The 15278-nt window shown below is 46.9% G+C and overlaps 2 protein-coding genes across 3 annotated transcripts; both read left to right on the top strand.

The window, feature by feature from the left end:
- Nucleotides 1-280: 280 nt before the first annotated feature.
- fetub (fetuin B) lies at nt 281-3853 on the top strand (the record flags this gene model as incomplete). Its single annotated transcript, XM_083671577.1, has 7 exons — nt 281-496; nt 936-1049; nt 1217-1304; nt 1451-1617; nt 1779-1892; nt 2301-2384; nt 2758-3853. 7 exons carry the CDS (start codon nt 281-283, stop codon nt 3520-3522), a joined length of 1548 nt encoding a protein of 515 aa, XP_083527703.1. The 3' UTR covers nt 3523-3853.
- A 1360-nt stretch (nt 3854-5213) lies between these two features.
- hps3 (HPS3 biogenesis of lysosomal organelles complex 2 subunit 1) lies at nt 5214-15255 on the top strand. 2 transcript variants are annotated; one of them, XM_083671801.1, is made up of 20 exons: nt 5214-5773; nt 6058-6131; nt 6432-6713; nt 6998-7169; nt 7413-7593; nt 7693-7775; nt 8045-8237; nt 8471-8552; nt 9411-9565; nt 9742-9843; nt 10728-10836; nt 11097-11362; nt 11524-11701; nt 11811-12044; nt 12316-12501; nt 12734-12937; nt 13453-13560; nt 13703-13909; nt 14207-14297; nt 14514-15255. In XM_083671801.1, the coding sequence occupies exons 1-20, from the start codon at nt 5557-5559 to the stop codon at nt 14639-14641; spliced, it is 3252 nt and encodes a 1083-aa protein (XP_083527927.1). In that variant the 5' UTR covers nt 5214-5556; the 3' UTR covers nt 14642-15255. The 2 variants fall into 2 exon arrangements, with proteins under 2 accessions (XP_083527927.1, XP_083527928.1); XM_083671802.1 differs by lacking the exon at nt 9742-9843.
- The last annotated feature ends 23 nt before the right edge of the window (nt 15256-15278 follow it).

Below are 15278 nucleotides of genomic sequence, written 5' to 3'. Positions count from 1 at the left end.
ACAATAGGACTGATACTGGGGGCTGATAGGGGACTACATTCCTTGATATGATCAGAGGGGGGCGGGGGTCAGAGGTTATGTTTACCTGCCCCAGGCCGGGAGGGGGGGCACAGGGGCAAAGGCTAACTGAACAGCGGGAGTGAAGGACTATGGGGGTGGGGGGTGGGGGTGGGGGAGTGTACTGTATATAAGAACCCTCTTGCCTCTCCATTCCTCACCTCACCTCACGGACCGGCCAGTGAGCTTTTGTGGCAGACAGAGACAGATCCATACCCGCACCATGAAGCAGTGTGTGTTGTTGCTGCTGGCGTGTGTGTGTGCCCACGGTGCACCTGTGGATCCCGCACCTGTAGATCCTGCCATAAAGCCTGGGTCATGCAAAGATGCCCAGGCACTGGGTGCAGCTGGCCTGGCGCTCACCAAGATCAACCAGGACCGCAGCGAGGGCTACGTGTTCGGCCTGCACCGCCTCAGCAACGTCAATCAGATGACCCACGTGAGTTACTGTTCCTCAGTCACACTCCTTATTTGGTGTTATTGGATGTAGGAAACAGTCAGGTCTAGACTCCAGTGTGATTGAATGTAACAAACGGAAGGCTTATACTTCTGCTTATGTGACCGACTGGGTTGGAACTCCAGACTGTTTTATCCCGCTGAACTAAAAGGTTAGGCATGCGTTATTGAATGGAAAAAACCTAGTCAGGTACCTAGGCCACTACATCGGTCAGTTGAGAATGAATTATTATTTGCAATGAGAACCTGGCCCAGAGAAAAAACCAGTACATTTAAATTCAGGAAACAAGGTGGTGTTGTGCTCCAAACAGGAGAGCTGAGACCTCTATTTGTAAGTTAGTTCTCAACTACAACATAATATGTCACTTGAATGTTATCCATGATCATAACATGCTGACCTGTATCTTATGTTGCTGTTTCAGGGTAAGACAGGGGTAGTGTTCTACCTGACTATGGACGTGATAGAGACCTACTGTCACGTCATCAGCAAAAAAGACTGGAAGAGCTGTCAGGTCCGCCTAACTCATGACACCCCGGTAAGAACTAAACCACCACATACACACACACAGACACACAGACACAGACACACACACACACACACACACACACACACACACACACACACACATACACACACACACGGTACCATTGACTCTGAATCAATGTTTAAGCTCTCTTTTCTCCATGATGTGTTTATCTATAGGTCTATGGTCAATGCAAGGCTGCTATCTACATAAACAAAGTCCACAGAGTGGTCAGACTGTACAACTACAACTGCATGGTGAGACCAGGTAAGAACCATGACACTATTTCCATGGCATGAGTTAAAAGATTATAGAAAATGCTGTCAAGCTTCTGTCGTATCAACCATACCGTACTAAAGTAAATGGCTTTTAAAATAATCTTTCCTCTATCTCTCTCTCTCTATCTCTATCAGCACCTGCAGAGAAGGTAGCCCTGGAGTGCCCTGACTGCTCCGCTATGATTGCTATGGATAATGAGGAGATCCTAAAGACCGCCACCCTGTCCATGGAGAAGTTCAACAAGGAAAACGGACTGGCCAATCACTTTGCTCTCCTCAACATCACCCGGGCAAGCGCCCAGGTCAGAACACAGCATGCCCAGCCCCTATCACAAAACACACAACACAACGTTTTCAAACCTTTTTTTTTTGGTCCTAGGAAATGAAGAACATTTCAATGCCACTGTATTGAGGGTGTCTTGTCACTACATGGCTCCAATCTCCCTGTGGTTGTCTTCTGCAGCTAAGTGAGGCTCAGTTCTACTTTGTGGAGTACACCATCCAGGAGACCAGCTGTGCCAACATCACAGACCCTGCCCAGACCTCCAAGTGCCCTCTGATGGAGTGCGAGTTTGCAGTAAGTAACAACAGGACCTTTTACATTAGATATCGGCATTCTAGTCTTTTAGGAGATGCTGAATTATGTTGAAAGACAAACCTTACTCAGTCATAATACAAATGGCACAGGATGTCCAATAATGTAAACCTGTATAGCATCAGAGTTGCAAGACACAAGGTTATGCTAAAATGAGACAAACTACTTCTAATATAGTACTGTAGGTATATGATACTCCTGAACAAAGTTAAGTCCAATACGCTTGTGCCTTTCTCTCTGAGCTGCATTTTTTTGCATTCATATTTTATAACATTGTAATAAAGGTGTTATTACAGCTTGATAACAATTATAACAACAAAATAACAGTGTTACAGCTGGTACAGTATAACCTCTTATTAACCTGTCCATCTCCACCTTTCCCCTTTACAGCACAAAGGACATTGCAAGGGTTCCCACTCTCACACCAATGGTAAAGACTACATCACCGTGGACTGCGATGTCCATGAGCCTGAGGTAAACACTTTACTCTTCACACTGAGAGCATGAGCGGAACGAGGATGTGTATGTTACTGATAACTCTCTGTACAGTCTAATGCTTTACACAAAATGTGTTTTTAAATGCTGACTTCAAGCATTGTACAAGCCTCTTGTACAAGAAGTACAAGAGGCTGTACAATCATGCACATGATATGATGTGCATGGATAAAGTGTAATCATTTTTTGAAGTGTAACAAAATATTTACTAGCCTTACACATCTGACCATGTCTGCTCACAATAATGTCAACAAGTTTGGTAAAGCTGAAATAGATACCGTATATAAGTATCATTATTACATATCTAGGATTGATTGTTTATGGTTAATGATTAATGGTTGTGTTTCTCCAGACTGCAGAGAAGGAGAAGAAGCTGCACCTGCTGGGAGGAGAGACTGACCACAGCCACACCGACAAGCACGCAGATGGTGTCGAACCCTCCCACGACCACACCCATGAAGCCCCAGACGGCCACACTCATGACCACACTAAGGACCACAGTCACGATCACACCCACACCCACGCGGACGGCACCACCCACCGCCACCCACATGTCCATGCAGCTGGCAGTGACCATAGTGACCATGCTCACTCTCATGACCACTCCCACAACCATGGTCATGACCATGGTCATGACCACGGTCATGACCACGATCACGAGCACCATGCCAAAGCACACAACCACAGCAGTGACAGCGGACCACACCACCACCACAAGTATGTGCACGTTGCAGGCGGTCACACACATGAGCACGACCACGAGATCTCCCTCGACCACGATCACAAACACGCTCACCTGCATGAGCACGAGCACCACCACCATCATCATGACCATAGCACCGCGCCCCACCACCATCCCGAGGGCAAGGTGACCGTTCTTCCAGCTCTGGGCCAGCCTGTGACCCTGCCCTCCTTCCCCGACCAGCCGGCCGCAGGACCTGAGCAGGGTGTCACGCTGCCCCTGGTCCCCGATGCAGAGGTCCCTGGGGAGAAGGAGCCAACCATCATGCCCTTCCCTACCACCATGTCCGCTGAGTGCCCCGCACAGGTCAAGGAGGAGAGCAGCCTCATGAAGCAGCTCTTTGCTGAAGACCCCCTCTTCAAAACAGCTGTGTAAGCAGGCCCAACACCCCTACTGTTAAAGAAGTGAAGTGAAGTGCACTCAGTTCAGTTCATTTATAGTACTAGCTACATATCTCTCTCATCTGATACTAGGACTGTGTCATGTAGAGAGAAATCCATCAGACCAAAGCTGGTTATGATGGAGTCATTGAGGGGGTGCTGCATGTGACAACATAAAACCTGGTTGTATCTATCTCTAATATCCCTGAGTTCACGTTCATCTTTGTCTGTTCATTGCTGCACATGGCATCACATTCATAGACATATGCATGAGGCCTGACGATGTCTTCCTGTCTGAGACACAAAATGATCGTTATCCTCATTGTTTGCTGTACTGCATGTTTTTGGTGGTGTAACACAAAAAATAAATATCACAGATATACATCAACTTTTGGACTCCCCTTTCCTGTGGCTGTAATGATCTAAACAAGCTTCTTTTTTATAACAATAACAATGTGTACAGTGCACATACTGTACACATTGTGTAATTATAATGACAATCACAAACACTATAAGAATAATCATGATTCCAAAAATATCATTTCTGAAATGTATTGTCACAATATTTTCAGCAGATGTCTGTATCCTGTTGCGTTACATGTGTTGAGCACACCTCAACACACCTCAACACACCTCAACGAATATACTGTAGTATTTACTGAGTTTAGCTTTTATTCAGTGAGGTACATGATTGAACAGCTGTAGAGGTCCAGGACACATCACCACAACAAGCCTGATTACATTTGTGAATGGGACCCTACGCAGTACATCAAAGGTGCTTTCAAGACAGACACAAAGGGAGAGACGAGATGGGCTGGGAGTCAGAGCAGACGACTGCTACTGTGAGATGGGCTGGGAGTCAGAGCAGACAACTGCTACTGTAAGCAAAGAAACAATGGTACCATACCATTGTGAGGGTTGTGCTGAGTAGGGGCTGAGATGGATTGACCCTAGAGAGAGGACAGGAGTGATGACGATGATGATAATGATGATGATGATAATGATGATGACAATGATGACAACCGGGACAACGATGATGATGATGACGATGATAATGACATTTCCTCTACATAGAGATGGATATGCTGTGTTATGTTGCTCATCCTGGATCTCATACTGCTGACCTTGGACACTCATAGGTTGAATCTCAAATGTCTTTCCTTGATTCCCAGCATTCTCTCTCCTCACCTCCCTCTCAAACCCCATTGGAGGAGAGGGTCTGAGGGGTGAAACCGCAGATCCTCTCCTTCAATGAGCTTTGAGAAAGAGGGCAAGGATAGAGGACGGTAGGAATCAAGGAAATACTTTTTAGATTTGGCCAGTGCCTCCTCCAAGCAGTTGTAAGTTCCCTAACAACAATGCTTTCTAAACTATTGCATTGTTTGGCAACTAATTGTTTTGCTTCTCTCAACCAGGTTTGGGGGTCAGTTGAATTTAAATTCAGGAAGTGGATTGAAATTACACTTAAAAAATTGCAAATAGGGCTTTCAATTTGTTTTTATCAATGTCAACATACTCCACGTTATTTATTTACTCACTGTCTTCTCACTTCTCGCTACATTTTGATGACGCAGCTGTACGTCAATATTTAATTTTATCCAATTGAAAGTGAAAGTGCCAAACAGGCAGGAAAACCAACCAATGAACGCTTGAGGTGGGGTTGTTGTTTTGAGCTGCCACTTTCGCCGCCGCACGGCACGGAGTGTACAATACAGTTCCAGTACTTTCCAGTACCTTCTAGTTCTTTATGCGAAAGTGTCACATTTGACTATTTATTGGAAAAAGGACACCGAATCGCAGAGGACGCTTGCTATAACTTCTCCTCCAGGTCAACAACGTAACCTGCCCGATCATCACAAGACCACCGGACATGTGATATCGATCAAGTAAGCTAGCCTCCCTGACAGAGGGTGTGACCCCGCTCACCAGATGATAGCCTGGCCACGCTTCTAAACAACATATCCAGAACGGAGACAATGTATCTGCAAGCTGGAAAAATCCTCCTATAGCTAACCTAACTGAAGCAGAGATGGTTCACGTGTACAACTGCCACCCCTTCGCGTCCCAGCAAATCGTCCCCACCGAACAGGAGCCGGGTTTGGTGTGTTGTGGCGGTGGTGCCCTGTTCGTAGTGTCCGCGGGAGGATGCAAAATCGAGGCGTATCGGATAGGAGAGGAGGGGTGTCCGCTCATCTGCCGCTTTGCGACCATGGGTACTGTGCAAAGCATCCTGCACAGCCATATAGGTGCGTCACTTTAACTTCCCTATACTTTGCTAGTTCATTGGACGCAGCAGTTGTGTACAAGTTTATCTGCTTTTGATGTGAAGCAAAGATGATACACGGGATACGATCATTTTTTATCTAAGCGTATCTGGTTTATTCTTATCCTAAGTAGTTAAATATAAAAAAACGATAGTTTTACAGTGAAATCCAATCCACTCATATCAAGTACATACAGTAGGAGGATGCTCCAATCAGTCTCCTTTCATGACGACCTCATCAAACCTGTACTCTCCCTCCTACTCCAGGGGACTATCTGGTGACCATTGAAGAAAAGAACAATGCTACGTACCTCCGTGCCTATACTAACTGGCGCTACCAGGTTTGCATGATCAATAGTCTTTTCGCTTATGGCACTAGAGGTTTCCCCTTTTTATTTGTCCAGGGTGACAGATAATTCATTCATTCGTTTAATCGTTGATTCATTACTACATTCAGTTGAATGTAGTAATATGTAGTAATCACATATGTTCATTCATTAAATTATGCATGTATTAATTCATTCAATTCATAATTTGTTCATTCAATGATATGTATTTTCATTCATTCATGCAATTATGCATTCCTTCACTCATTCAGTTATCCATAAATCCCTCTATCCATCCATACATTCATTCCTCAGGCTGCTGAGAAGACCCGCGTGGGCGTACGTCTCTTGGGTCACTTCCTCCGCGGCTCGTCCCTGCGCGGGGCTCCAAAGGAGCAGATGGAGATAATCGAGATCCCTCTGATTGAGCGTCCTCTGTGTGTGGCTTGCTGTAAGGTGACTGGGGACCTGTTGGTCGGGTGTCCTAAGAGCCTGGTGCTTTTCTCTCTCAGACGACAGGCCCTGAATGACAAGCTCTCCATCCTGGACTTTGAGCGATGTCTCATCCTGCACCTCCCAGGCCTCTCTCCTCAGCAGGTAACCCTAACCCTAACCCAGCAGGTAAGGTTGGGATTAGGTGTAGTCTCTTTGCACAGACCCTAACCTCCAGTATGTGTCTAGAGTGTGGCATGCAGGCTAGGTTGGGCTGGGTCGCCGGCCTTTTAAGACAGCCGTTCCAATTCCTATCTTTCCCGATTTCAGAGTGCATTTCAATAGGGACTGATGAACTGCAATGCACTTGTTATTCAATGTACACTCTGCAATGCACTTACAGTACCAGGGATCAACTACATGTGTTAATGTGCCGTCCCTGCCTGCAGGTGGCACTGTGTGTGGGCTACGTGGCTCTGCAGACCGATCTGGAGGTACTAGTGATGAAGCTGGAGAGAACCTCTGGTCCTGCAGCCCAGAGGTCAGGTGACCAGACGCCGCAGGAACACACACTGGTACCCAAGGACATGATCACTGGAGCAGAGATGGACAACGACACAGGTAAACAATAATCTACTACAGTACAGTTCTACGCATGATTGGTGGATGGATGGATGGATGGATGGATGGATGGATGGAAAGATGGGTGAAGAGGTAAAGGGAAAGATACTTACTAATCCACAATCCACTAATCCGTTGATTAACACGGCAAGAGGACATTAGCCATATAGAAACATAGAGATCACAAATGACAATACACAGTTGATGTGGTGGTCTGACTGTCCTGCTGTCTTTTTTCCCCAGAGGGCAAGAGAGAGGGGCTGGGTGGCCACCACCAGGGCCAAGAGGACTTCTTCATGTTCCCTAAGCACCAGGAGCTGCTGGGGGACAGGGCCAAGGACTGTGGGGTGGCCGTGTCTCTGGAGGTGACGGGCATGGAGAGTGAGGCCAGAGGCAACCTCCATGTCACCTATATCTTATACAGGTCTGTATCTGTCATCTGACGTGTCTGTGTATGTGTGTATGTGTGTATGTGTGTGTGTGGGGTGTGTGTGTGACACCCTGTTGGTTCTCTCCCTTCCAGGCGCTTTGCTCCAGATTTTTTCCAAGGCTGTAGTGTGGAAGAAACCCGTCTGCACTCCCTACAGCTCCACCCCATGTTCACCAGTGAGTACCTGATGCTCCATACAGTATACAAATACTGTACATACTCCTCTGGCCACAGCTGAAATGTCTCATCAAACATCGCTTACTGTATGATATGCTGCTCACTATATGCAGAGCGTTCTATAACATGCCACTCCTACTATATGTACTGTATATGATAGAATGACATGTTCATGTTTAAATAAAGCTTTTTTCACTTTTCTGTTCTGTCGCACAGCACCCTAACAAAACACCTTCTAATTGGTTGTGTCTTTACCCCTGGCAACCAGGTAACCAGGAAGTCTCTGGCAAGGGGGTTACAGCTGTGGTGGAGCCTACGTGTGTGTTCTGTTTCTTTTCGCTGCCCAACACGGGGTATGTGTATAGTGTGAGGGGCGGGGTGGAGCTGGTCTCCACCTATCAGTACCCAGAGAAGGCCCAGCAGGCGGTGCTTACGGACCTCTTCCTGCACATCATCACCAAGTAAGGCCTGGGATTTGAAACAACAACCTTTGGGCCTCTCTAGTCCACCTGTCTAGCCTCTAAGGCTACCTACCTCCCCAGGAATATCCATGTTTACCACTATAGTACATCCCTGATATCCATGCCTTTGACTCTGATATGAGATACAGTATGAGTTGCCAGGTTGGTTTCTCCCTGCTGTTATAGTGGATGACATTATGACAAGCAGTGTGATGTTGTCCCCTGTGCTCCAGGAATGCCCTCCAGTGTTTCTCTGTCCGCTGTGCAGCGGTGGCGGCCAGAGCAGAAGACCCTTACATTGACACTACTATGAAGGTGAGGGCCGCTACACTGCTTTAGCTAACGGATGGGCCTGCAACAAGTTCCATATTAACCCACAAATATTAAGGTGTGTGTGTGTGTGTGTGTGTGTGTGTGTGTGTGTGTGTGTGTGTGTGTGTGTGTGTGTGTGTGTGTGTGTGTGTGTGTGAGAGGGATATTAGAGAGAGAGGAAGAGACAGACAGACATACATACAGACAGACAGACAGAGAAAAGTGAGAGAGAGTAAGTGTGAGAGAGAGAGAGAGGAGGGAGAGAGACAGAGAAAGGGAGAGAGTAATAGTGTGTGTGCCCTCATGTCTGCCCAGCATTGATGCAGTAGAGGCAGAGCAGGACAGAGTCAGGGGCCTGTGGAATGGTAACTAACTAGATAATCTAATCTGGAGCCCTGGCCTGCAGTGATGGTATGATAGTCACCTGTTTGGTCTGCACATGTAGGGAGGTCCAATTAGATTACTTTAGATTAGATGCTGGGACCGTTACTGCCTACTTCCACGTGAACCCTAATGAATCTAATCTGGTAAACCAAAACAACATTCCAATTGCACTGTTTAGAGAACTCCAGGGTACTGGTCTTGTATTTTCGCAATCCAGTAGCCAGCAGCACTTGTTTTAGAAAGCTACAGGGCGTGCAGGCTTTTGTTCTAGACCAACACTAACACACCTGTGTCAACTAATCACAATAGGTCATCATGAAGACAAGTTCAACAACTCATATGCAAAACCGTGTGTGTGTGTGTGTGTGTGTGTGTGTGTGTGTGTGTGTGTGTGTGTGTGTGTGTGTGTGTGTGTGTGTGTGTGTGTGTGTGTGTGTGTGTGTGTGTGTGTGTGTGTGTGTGTGTGTGTGTGTGTAGGCCTGCCCTGCCTTCACTATGGAGGTGTGTGCGCTGCGTATCCAGCTGTTCATTGGTCTAAAGGCTCTGTGTCATGACCACAACCATATCGTCCTGCTGACCACCGCCGACGTGGAGAGCAAGGAGGAGACAGAGAGAGCCGCCCGCAGGAACATGTAGGATGTTATTCCTTATTCAGGGTTTTTCACACTGATCTATATACCACTATATACAGTATATCTATACGACTTGTTTATTATTGACACTACCATTAGAAAGAGTGACTCAGCTACATTACAAGTGTTTGTCATTGTGTCTGTTGAACATAAACCAACTGTGATTCTTATTGTAGTGAATCAAAAGATCACAAAACCCTAGCAGGAATTTTCCTAGCAGTAGGTATAGAGCCAGGGACCACTCCCGCTCTGGAGAGCTTCCTGTCACGCTCCTTCCTGTAAGTCCCTTTATCCTCCAGCCCCCCCCCCCTCCCCCTCCCCCCCCCAAGATGGTGTGTCCTCCGCCCCCCATCCTTGTCCCACTTGGACCCGAAATAATCAACCCTAACATGGTAATAACACCTCTCTGTGTGTGTGTGGTGACTAACTGTCTGTGAACTCACACAAATCGGAATCAGAAATTTTTATTTTTTATTTTATCACTGCCTGGCTCCAGATCTGAATGTGCTTTACTTTAGTTACCTCCTCTCTCGTTGTTATGCCGAAGTCTAACATTCATGTACTGTAATGTACAGGCGATAGTCACAGGAGTTGGCTGAAATGCAGACAGATAAGTAGCCATGCTAGTGATCATGTGCTGAAGGCACCACAACCACATGATACCCAGGAGTAAGCCAAGCAGCTACGGAGCAGAAATAGGACAACATGGAGGAAATACCAGCTCTTAACACAGCTGACCTTTTATTCAATCAAACACGCAGTGAAACACAGGGGCCTTTCATGTCACATGAGACTGCTTTACAGCAATAAGCCACTTAGGAGCGTTTGTGGCTAATAGCATCAGGTTAGTTATTATCTGTAGCTTCAGGCTATACAAGGAACACACACACACAAACACACACACACACACACACACACACACACACAGGCCCACTGGGGATGTTAGCATAGGGGTCATTAGGCCAGATGTGGAAATAAGCATGAAAATATTTAGATTAACCCTGTGCTTCCTGCCTTTCATAACATTATTGTTCCAGAGGTTTAATCAAGTGTGTATTTACAGAGACTGTAAGACTGTATCACTGAATTGACCAGTGCTATGGAGATGATGCACTGTTGCCTCAGTTGCTGACGTCCTCTGTGTCTGACCTCTGACCCCCAGGTCCAGGAAGTCCTCTATCAACAAGCCCAAGGAACCCAGTGAGACGGGTCATGGCTGGAACCTGTACGTGGTCGACACAGTTCCTCCACTCCAACTCTACAACGAGATGGTATGGAACAGCTCAACACTAGAACACCATCTCAACTATAGATGTCACATTTAGATTCATTACTTTCACACACACAATACTCGTGGCACATTTATTTTCTAAAAAATTTACTTTATTTTTTTACACAATTTAGTATATTTTGCCATGATTCTTTTGCTATGATGTGCTGATAGAAATAGAATTAGAATTTATGAATTTATTTCTATGTTTGTGCTGATGCACAGTGTTCATTTAACAGTCTACATGTTTCTCTGGGTCAGGTGGAGTACAGTAAGAAGTATGAGGAGACCAACCCTCTATCCCAGAGCTGCCTGCACCTGCTCAGTGAAGCCCACCTTCTCCTCCGAGCTACGCTCCTGAACCCGCGGGCGGGAAACCCTGTATGCCAGCCCCGGAGTAGTCACCTGGCCATGGACCAGACCACAGACAGAACCACAGAGGGAACGACAGACGAAGCAACATACAGGCAGCAGCTCCAGGAGGCCTTCCAGGAGAGCTGCGCCCAGTTAGGAGACTGCTTCAGCAGGTCAGGGAGGTCTGATTTGATCGAATGATTTAGTGGTTAGTTGGTCAACTGGTCATTTGGTCAATGTGGGATTTTTTTGCTATGTTTTCGCTGATATCTTTATTGATACACTTTATTGATATAATGTCAGTGATACAACTCTTTAATCTACCGTGTTGCAGGTTTGACAAGCGGGATTGCCACCTGGCTCTGCCCTACTATAAGATGTCAGGTCTGTCTGTGACGGAGGTGGTGAGGAGGAACCGCTCCCTCTCCTCCAGTCCCTGTGGCTACGGCAAGGGCTTCCTCTTCTTCCTCAAACACTCCCTCTACGACGAGAGCATGGAGGAGCTCGACCAGGTGAGATGGATGGATGGATGGATGGATGGATGGATGGATGGATGGATAGATAGATAGTATGAATACATTGTTATAAGAACATCCCTCCCCCTCTCTGTGATTGGTGCAGGAGACTGCCAACGAGGTGCTGGAGATCTTCAGCAAGGCAGAGGCCTCCCAGCTGCCCCATGTAGCAGCCTGCCCCTCCATGCTTAAAGCCAGCCCTGGCAGTGCCCTGGCACACCTGGAGAGCCTGGAGACCACCGCGGGTACCTCTGTGCCACTCACCCTGTCCAAGGCTGCCCTGGCACTACGCATGGGGGACCTCTCCCTCTACAGACAGCACATGGACAGACATGCAGAGGTGTGTGTGTGTGTGTGTGTGTGTGTGTGTGTGTGTGTGTGTGTGTGTGTGTGTGTGTGTGTGTGTGTGTGTGTGTGTGTGTGTGTGTGTGTGTGTGTGTGTGTGTGTGTGTGTGTGTGCATAACTCCCTGTTTATTTCCGGGTGCCCTCCAGATGCTGCAAGTAGATCCTCCAGATATGCCTTCATCAAGGAGCTGTGTTCTAAAGCCTACTCCTCCTTTTATATCCATATACAGTATGGTCCTGTTTATATTTCATGTGTGTTGTCCAGATGCTGCAGGTGTATGGTTTCATTGAGGAGCCCAAGCTGCTGCTACATGGTAGAGGGCATGCTGTGGTGCCCACTGCGCTGGCACTGCACCTCCGAGACACCCAGGATGGCCTGCTGGTGGCTGCCATGGTGGCACTGCACGAGAACAACAAGGTCAAACTGGACGAGGCCGACCTCTTCTTCCAGGTTAGTGGCAGGGTGGGATGAGGTGTGTGTGTGTGTGTGTGTGTGTGTGTGTGTGTGTGTGTGTGTGTGTGTGTGTGTGTGTGTGTGTGTGTGTGTGTGTGTGTATCTGTCTGTCTGTCTGTCTGTCTGTCTGTCTGTCTGTCTGTCTGTCTGTCTGTCTGTCTGTGTGTGTGTGTGTGTGTGTGTGAGGTATTCATTAATGTGTGTGTGTGTGTATCTGTATGTTCTGTAGGAGGTGTGTGCAGACATGGCGGGTCCTCAGGGTGGTCACCAGCGATTGGTGGATTTCTGGGAGGCGCTGCTCATGGCGTCATCACATGAAGCTGTCATCCAGGAGCTCCTCTTCCGCCTCACCTCTGTCTACATCGACCGCATCACGCGGCGCGACAAACCAAACCAAACCAAAGTCAAACCACTCAAGACCGCAGAGGACCTGGTACGTTCAGAGGGTCAAGGCCAGGGCCGGGGCTGATGAGTACAGAGTGTTAGGGCTAACCACTTATGTTTGAAGTGGGGAAAATGTATGAGCATTGAAGTAGAGAAATACATACTGCAGTTCTCTGTGCTCTGCGTTCTCTCCTCCTCCACATTACACAGACAATAGGGGCGACCGCAGAGAATCAAGCTGTTAGGATGTTTTAGGGAGGAGATGGTAGCTACGGGTGTCATGCTCTACTTGATTTAGATGATTGCTACAACCCGTACATTTTACAATTGTCTTTTGTTGTCGTTTATTTTCAATTTGAAATGGCCAAATCAATTTGGTTCTGCTAGTGGAGAAGACTGCCTTTGTAGAAAGAACTACAAAGCAGAATCTGCCTCTCTGTACACGTAGCTGTCATAGTGGCACTTAGTCTGTGTGTGTTGATGTCCCTTTACTGTATGTGTGTGTCGATGTCTCTGTACAGACTGTGTGTGTGTGTGTTGATGTCCCTGTGCTGTATGTTACAGATCAACTCATGCTCCCACTATGGTGTGCTGTTTCCCTGGGTGACCATCCTGACCCCAGCCCAGTTCACCATCACACAGGACCACCAGGAGGACCTACAGAAGCTCCAGGTCAGTCAGCATCTCTTCTTCCTCCGCTATTATTGCTGATCATATCTTCTCCATCCCCATTCTCTCCCTAGATATGAACATCTAGCTGATCATCATATCATTTTGTGTTGAAACTGATGTCACAATGTCTCTCCATCTCCAGTCTCTTTTGTGTGGTCCCACCCTGGACGTGTCATCGGTCCTGCCCCTGCTGGAGCAGCTGTCTGACGAGGACAACGCGGGGCTGAGCGTGCACGTGCTCTGTGCCACCAAGCTGGGTCGTCACGAGAGCTCCATCGAGCTGCTGCTGGACCGATGCCCTCAGGCCATCATCCCCTTTGCCAACCACGAACTGCACAGCAGCACAATGGTAACAAACCCCAACTCTCACCATGTTGTTTTCCATGTATTGAGTAAATACATTCTTGTGAGTTCAAATTTGAAATGCCCCCAACCCTGCAGGGTTTAATTTTTGGAATTTGTATGAGCAACCAAAAAGTTCCAGATTAATTAGATTTGAGAGTTTAAGGAACTGTAGACTTATTCAAGGCCTATTCAGCATCGTGATTTCACTAGTGGCGCAAGTGATGTAGTAATCCGATACCCACTCTCAATGTAAATGCCTTACATTTGAACCCATAGACACTGTTTGTTGATCTTGTTCCAGGCTCTGTGGTGGCAGAAGCTGCTTCCTGAGCTGTGTGAGAGGAACAGGGCAGCTGCAGGAGACAACAGCATCTTACTGGCCGCACTTAAAGGTAAGGAGTGGGTGTTGCTTACACCTATCCAGTTACTCAGAAGAAATGGCAACCATGGGTTCTTGTTGTTTTTATTGTGTTTTACAGTTTTACTGTCTACACTTACAAGTAAGGGTATTTCGGTGTGTGGTTTGACTGACCAAAAGTGGAAAGATGATAAGTCAAAAATGAAAAATGCTTTGAAAGCCGTTTCATCTGTATTTTTCCTGACAACAGAGACCTTGGTGGTGATTGCCATGGAGCTGAACCCCCTGGAGTTCCTGGACCTGTTGCCAGACGACGGGACGGCGCACTTCTTCCTGCCTCACCTGCTGGAGTGTAGCCAGAGGAACCTGATGACGTGAGTGGGAGGAGCCAGCTGAACGTTGATGACGTGATGGGCAGAGACTAAGGGGGAGGGGCCAGTGGAACCTCACAACGTGAGGGGGGGGGGGCAGCGTAATGTTGACGCCGTTAGGGGGGAGGAGCTAGCGGAATGTTTATGTACATAGAAATTGTGTATTTTCATGGCATAGCCGTGAGGACATGTTTAAAACAGTAGAGGGACTACTGCTCTGATACACTGGAAGAATTAACTGGATGTCGATGTACACTGGACTGGCTTCTCTGAAGATTTTACTACGGAGTGAATAGTACAGTACTAGTATGTTACAGTATAGCATTGATGAGGTGGAGAGAATGTTTAAAGAAAACTGCTCTGAAAACTATGACCTTACTTCTGTGGAATAGGACTGCAGTGCATCAATGTATGATACACTCTCTTTTCATTTTTTGTTTTATTTATCTTTATTCAGTTAAATGTAGAAATAAATGTTATCGAAGACAAATATTGAATTCTGGTTGTATTTGTCCCACAAACATTTTGCTGTAACCAACTACAGTATATACTGTCTAAGCAATGTCCCTGAAGTGGAGGAAATATTTGAATAACAATATCAGAGACAAAGGAAGGATTTTCTTTTCTACACCTTTCACACCCAT

This window comes from Argentina silus (assembly GCF_951799395.1).
Source record: "Argentina silus genome assembly, chromosome: 6".
Taxonomy (NCBI): Eukaryota; Metazoa; Chordata; class Actinopteri; order Argentiniformes; family Argentinidae; genus Argentina; species Argentina silus.
The sequence above is the reverse complement of the archived record's forward strand: the minus strand, read 5'-3'. Positions and strand labels throughout refer to the sequence as shown.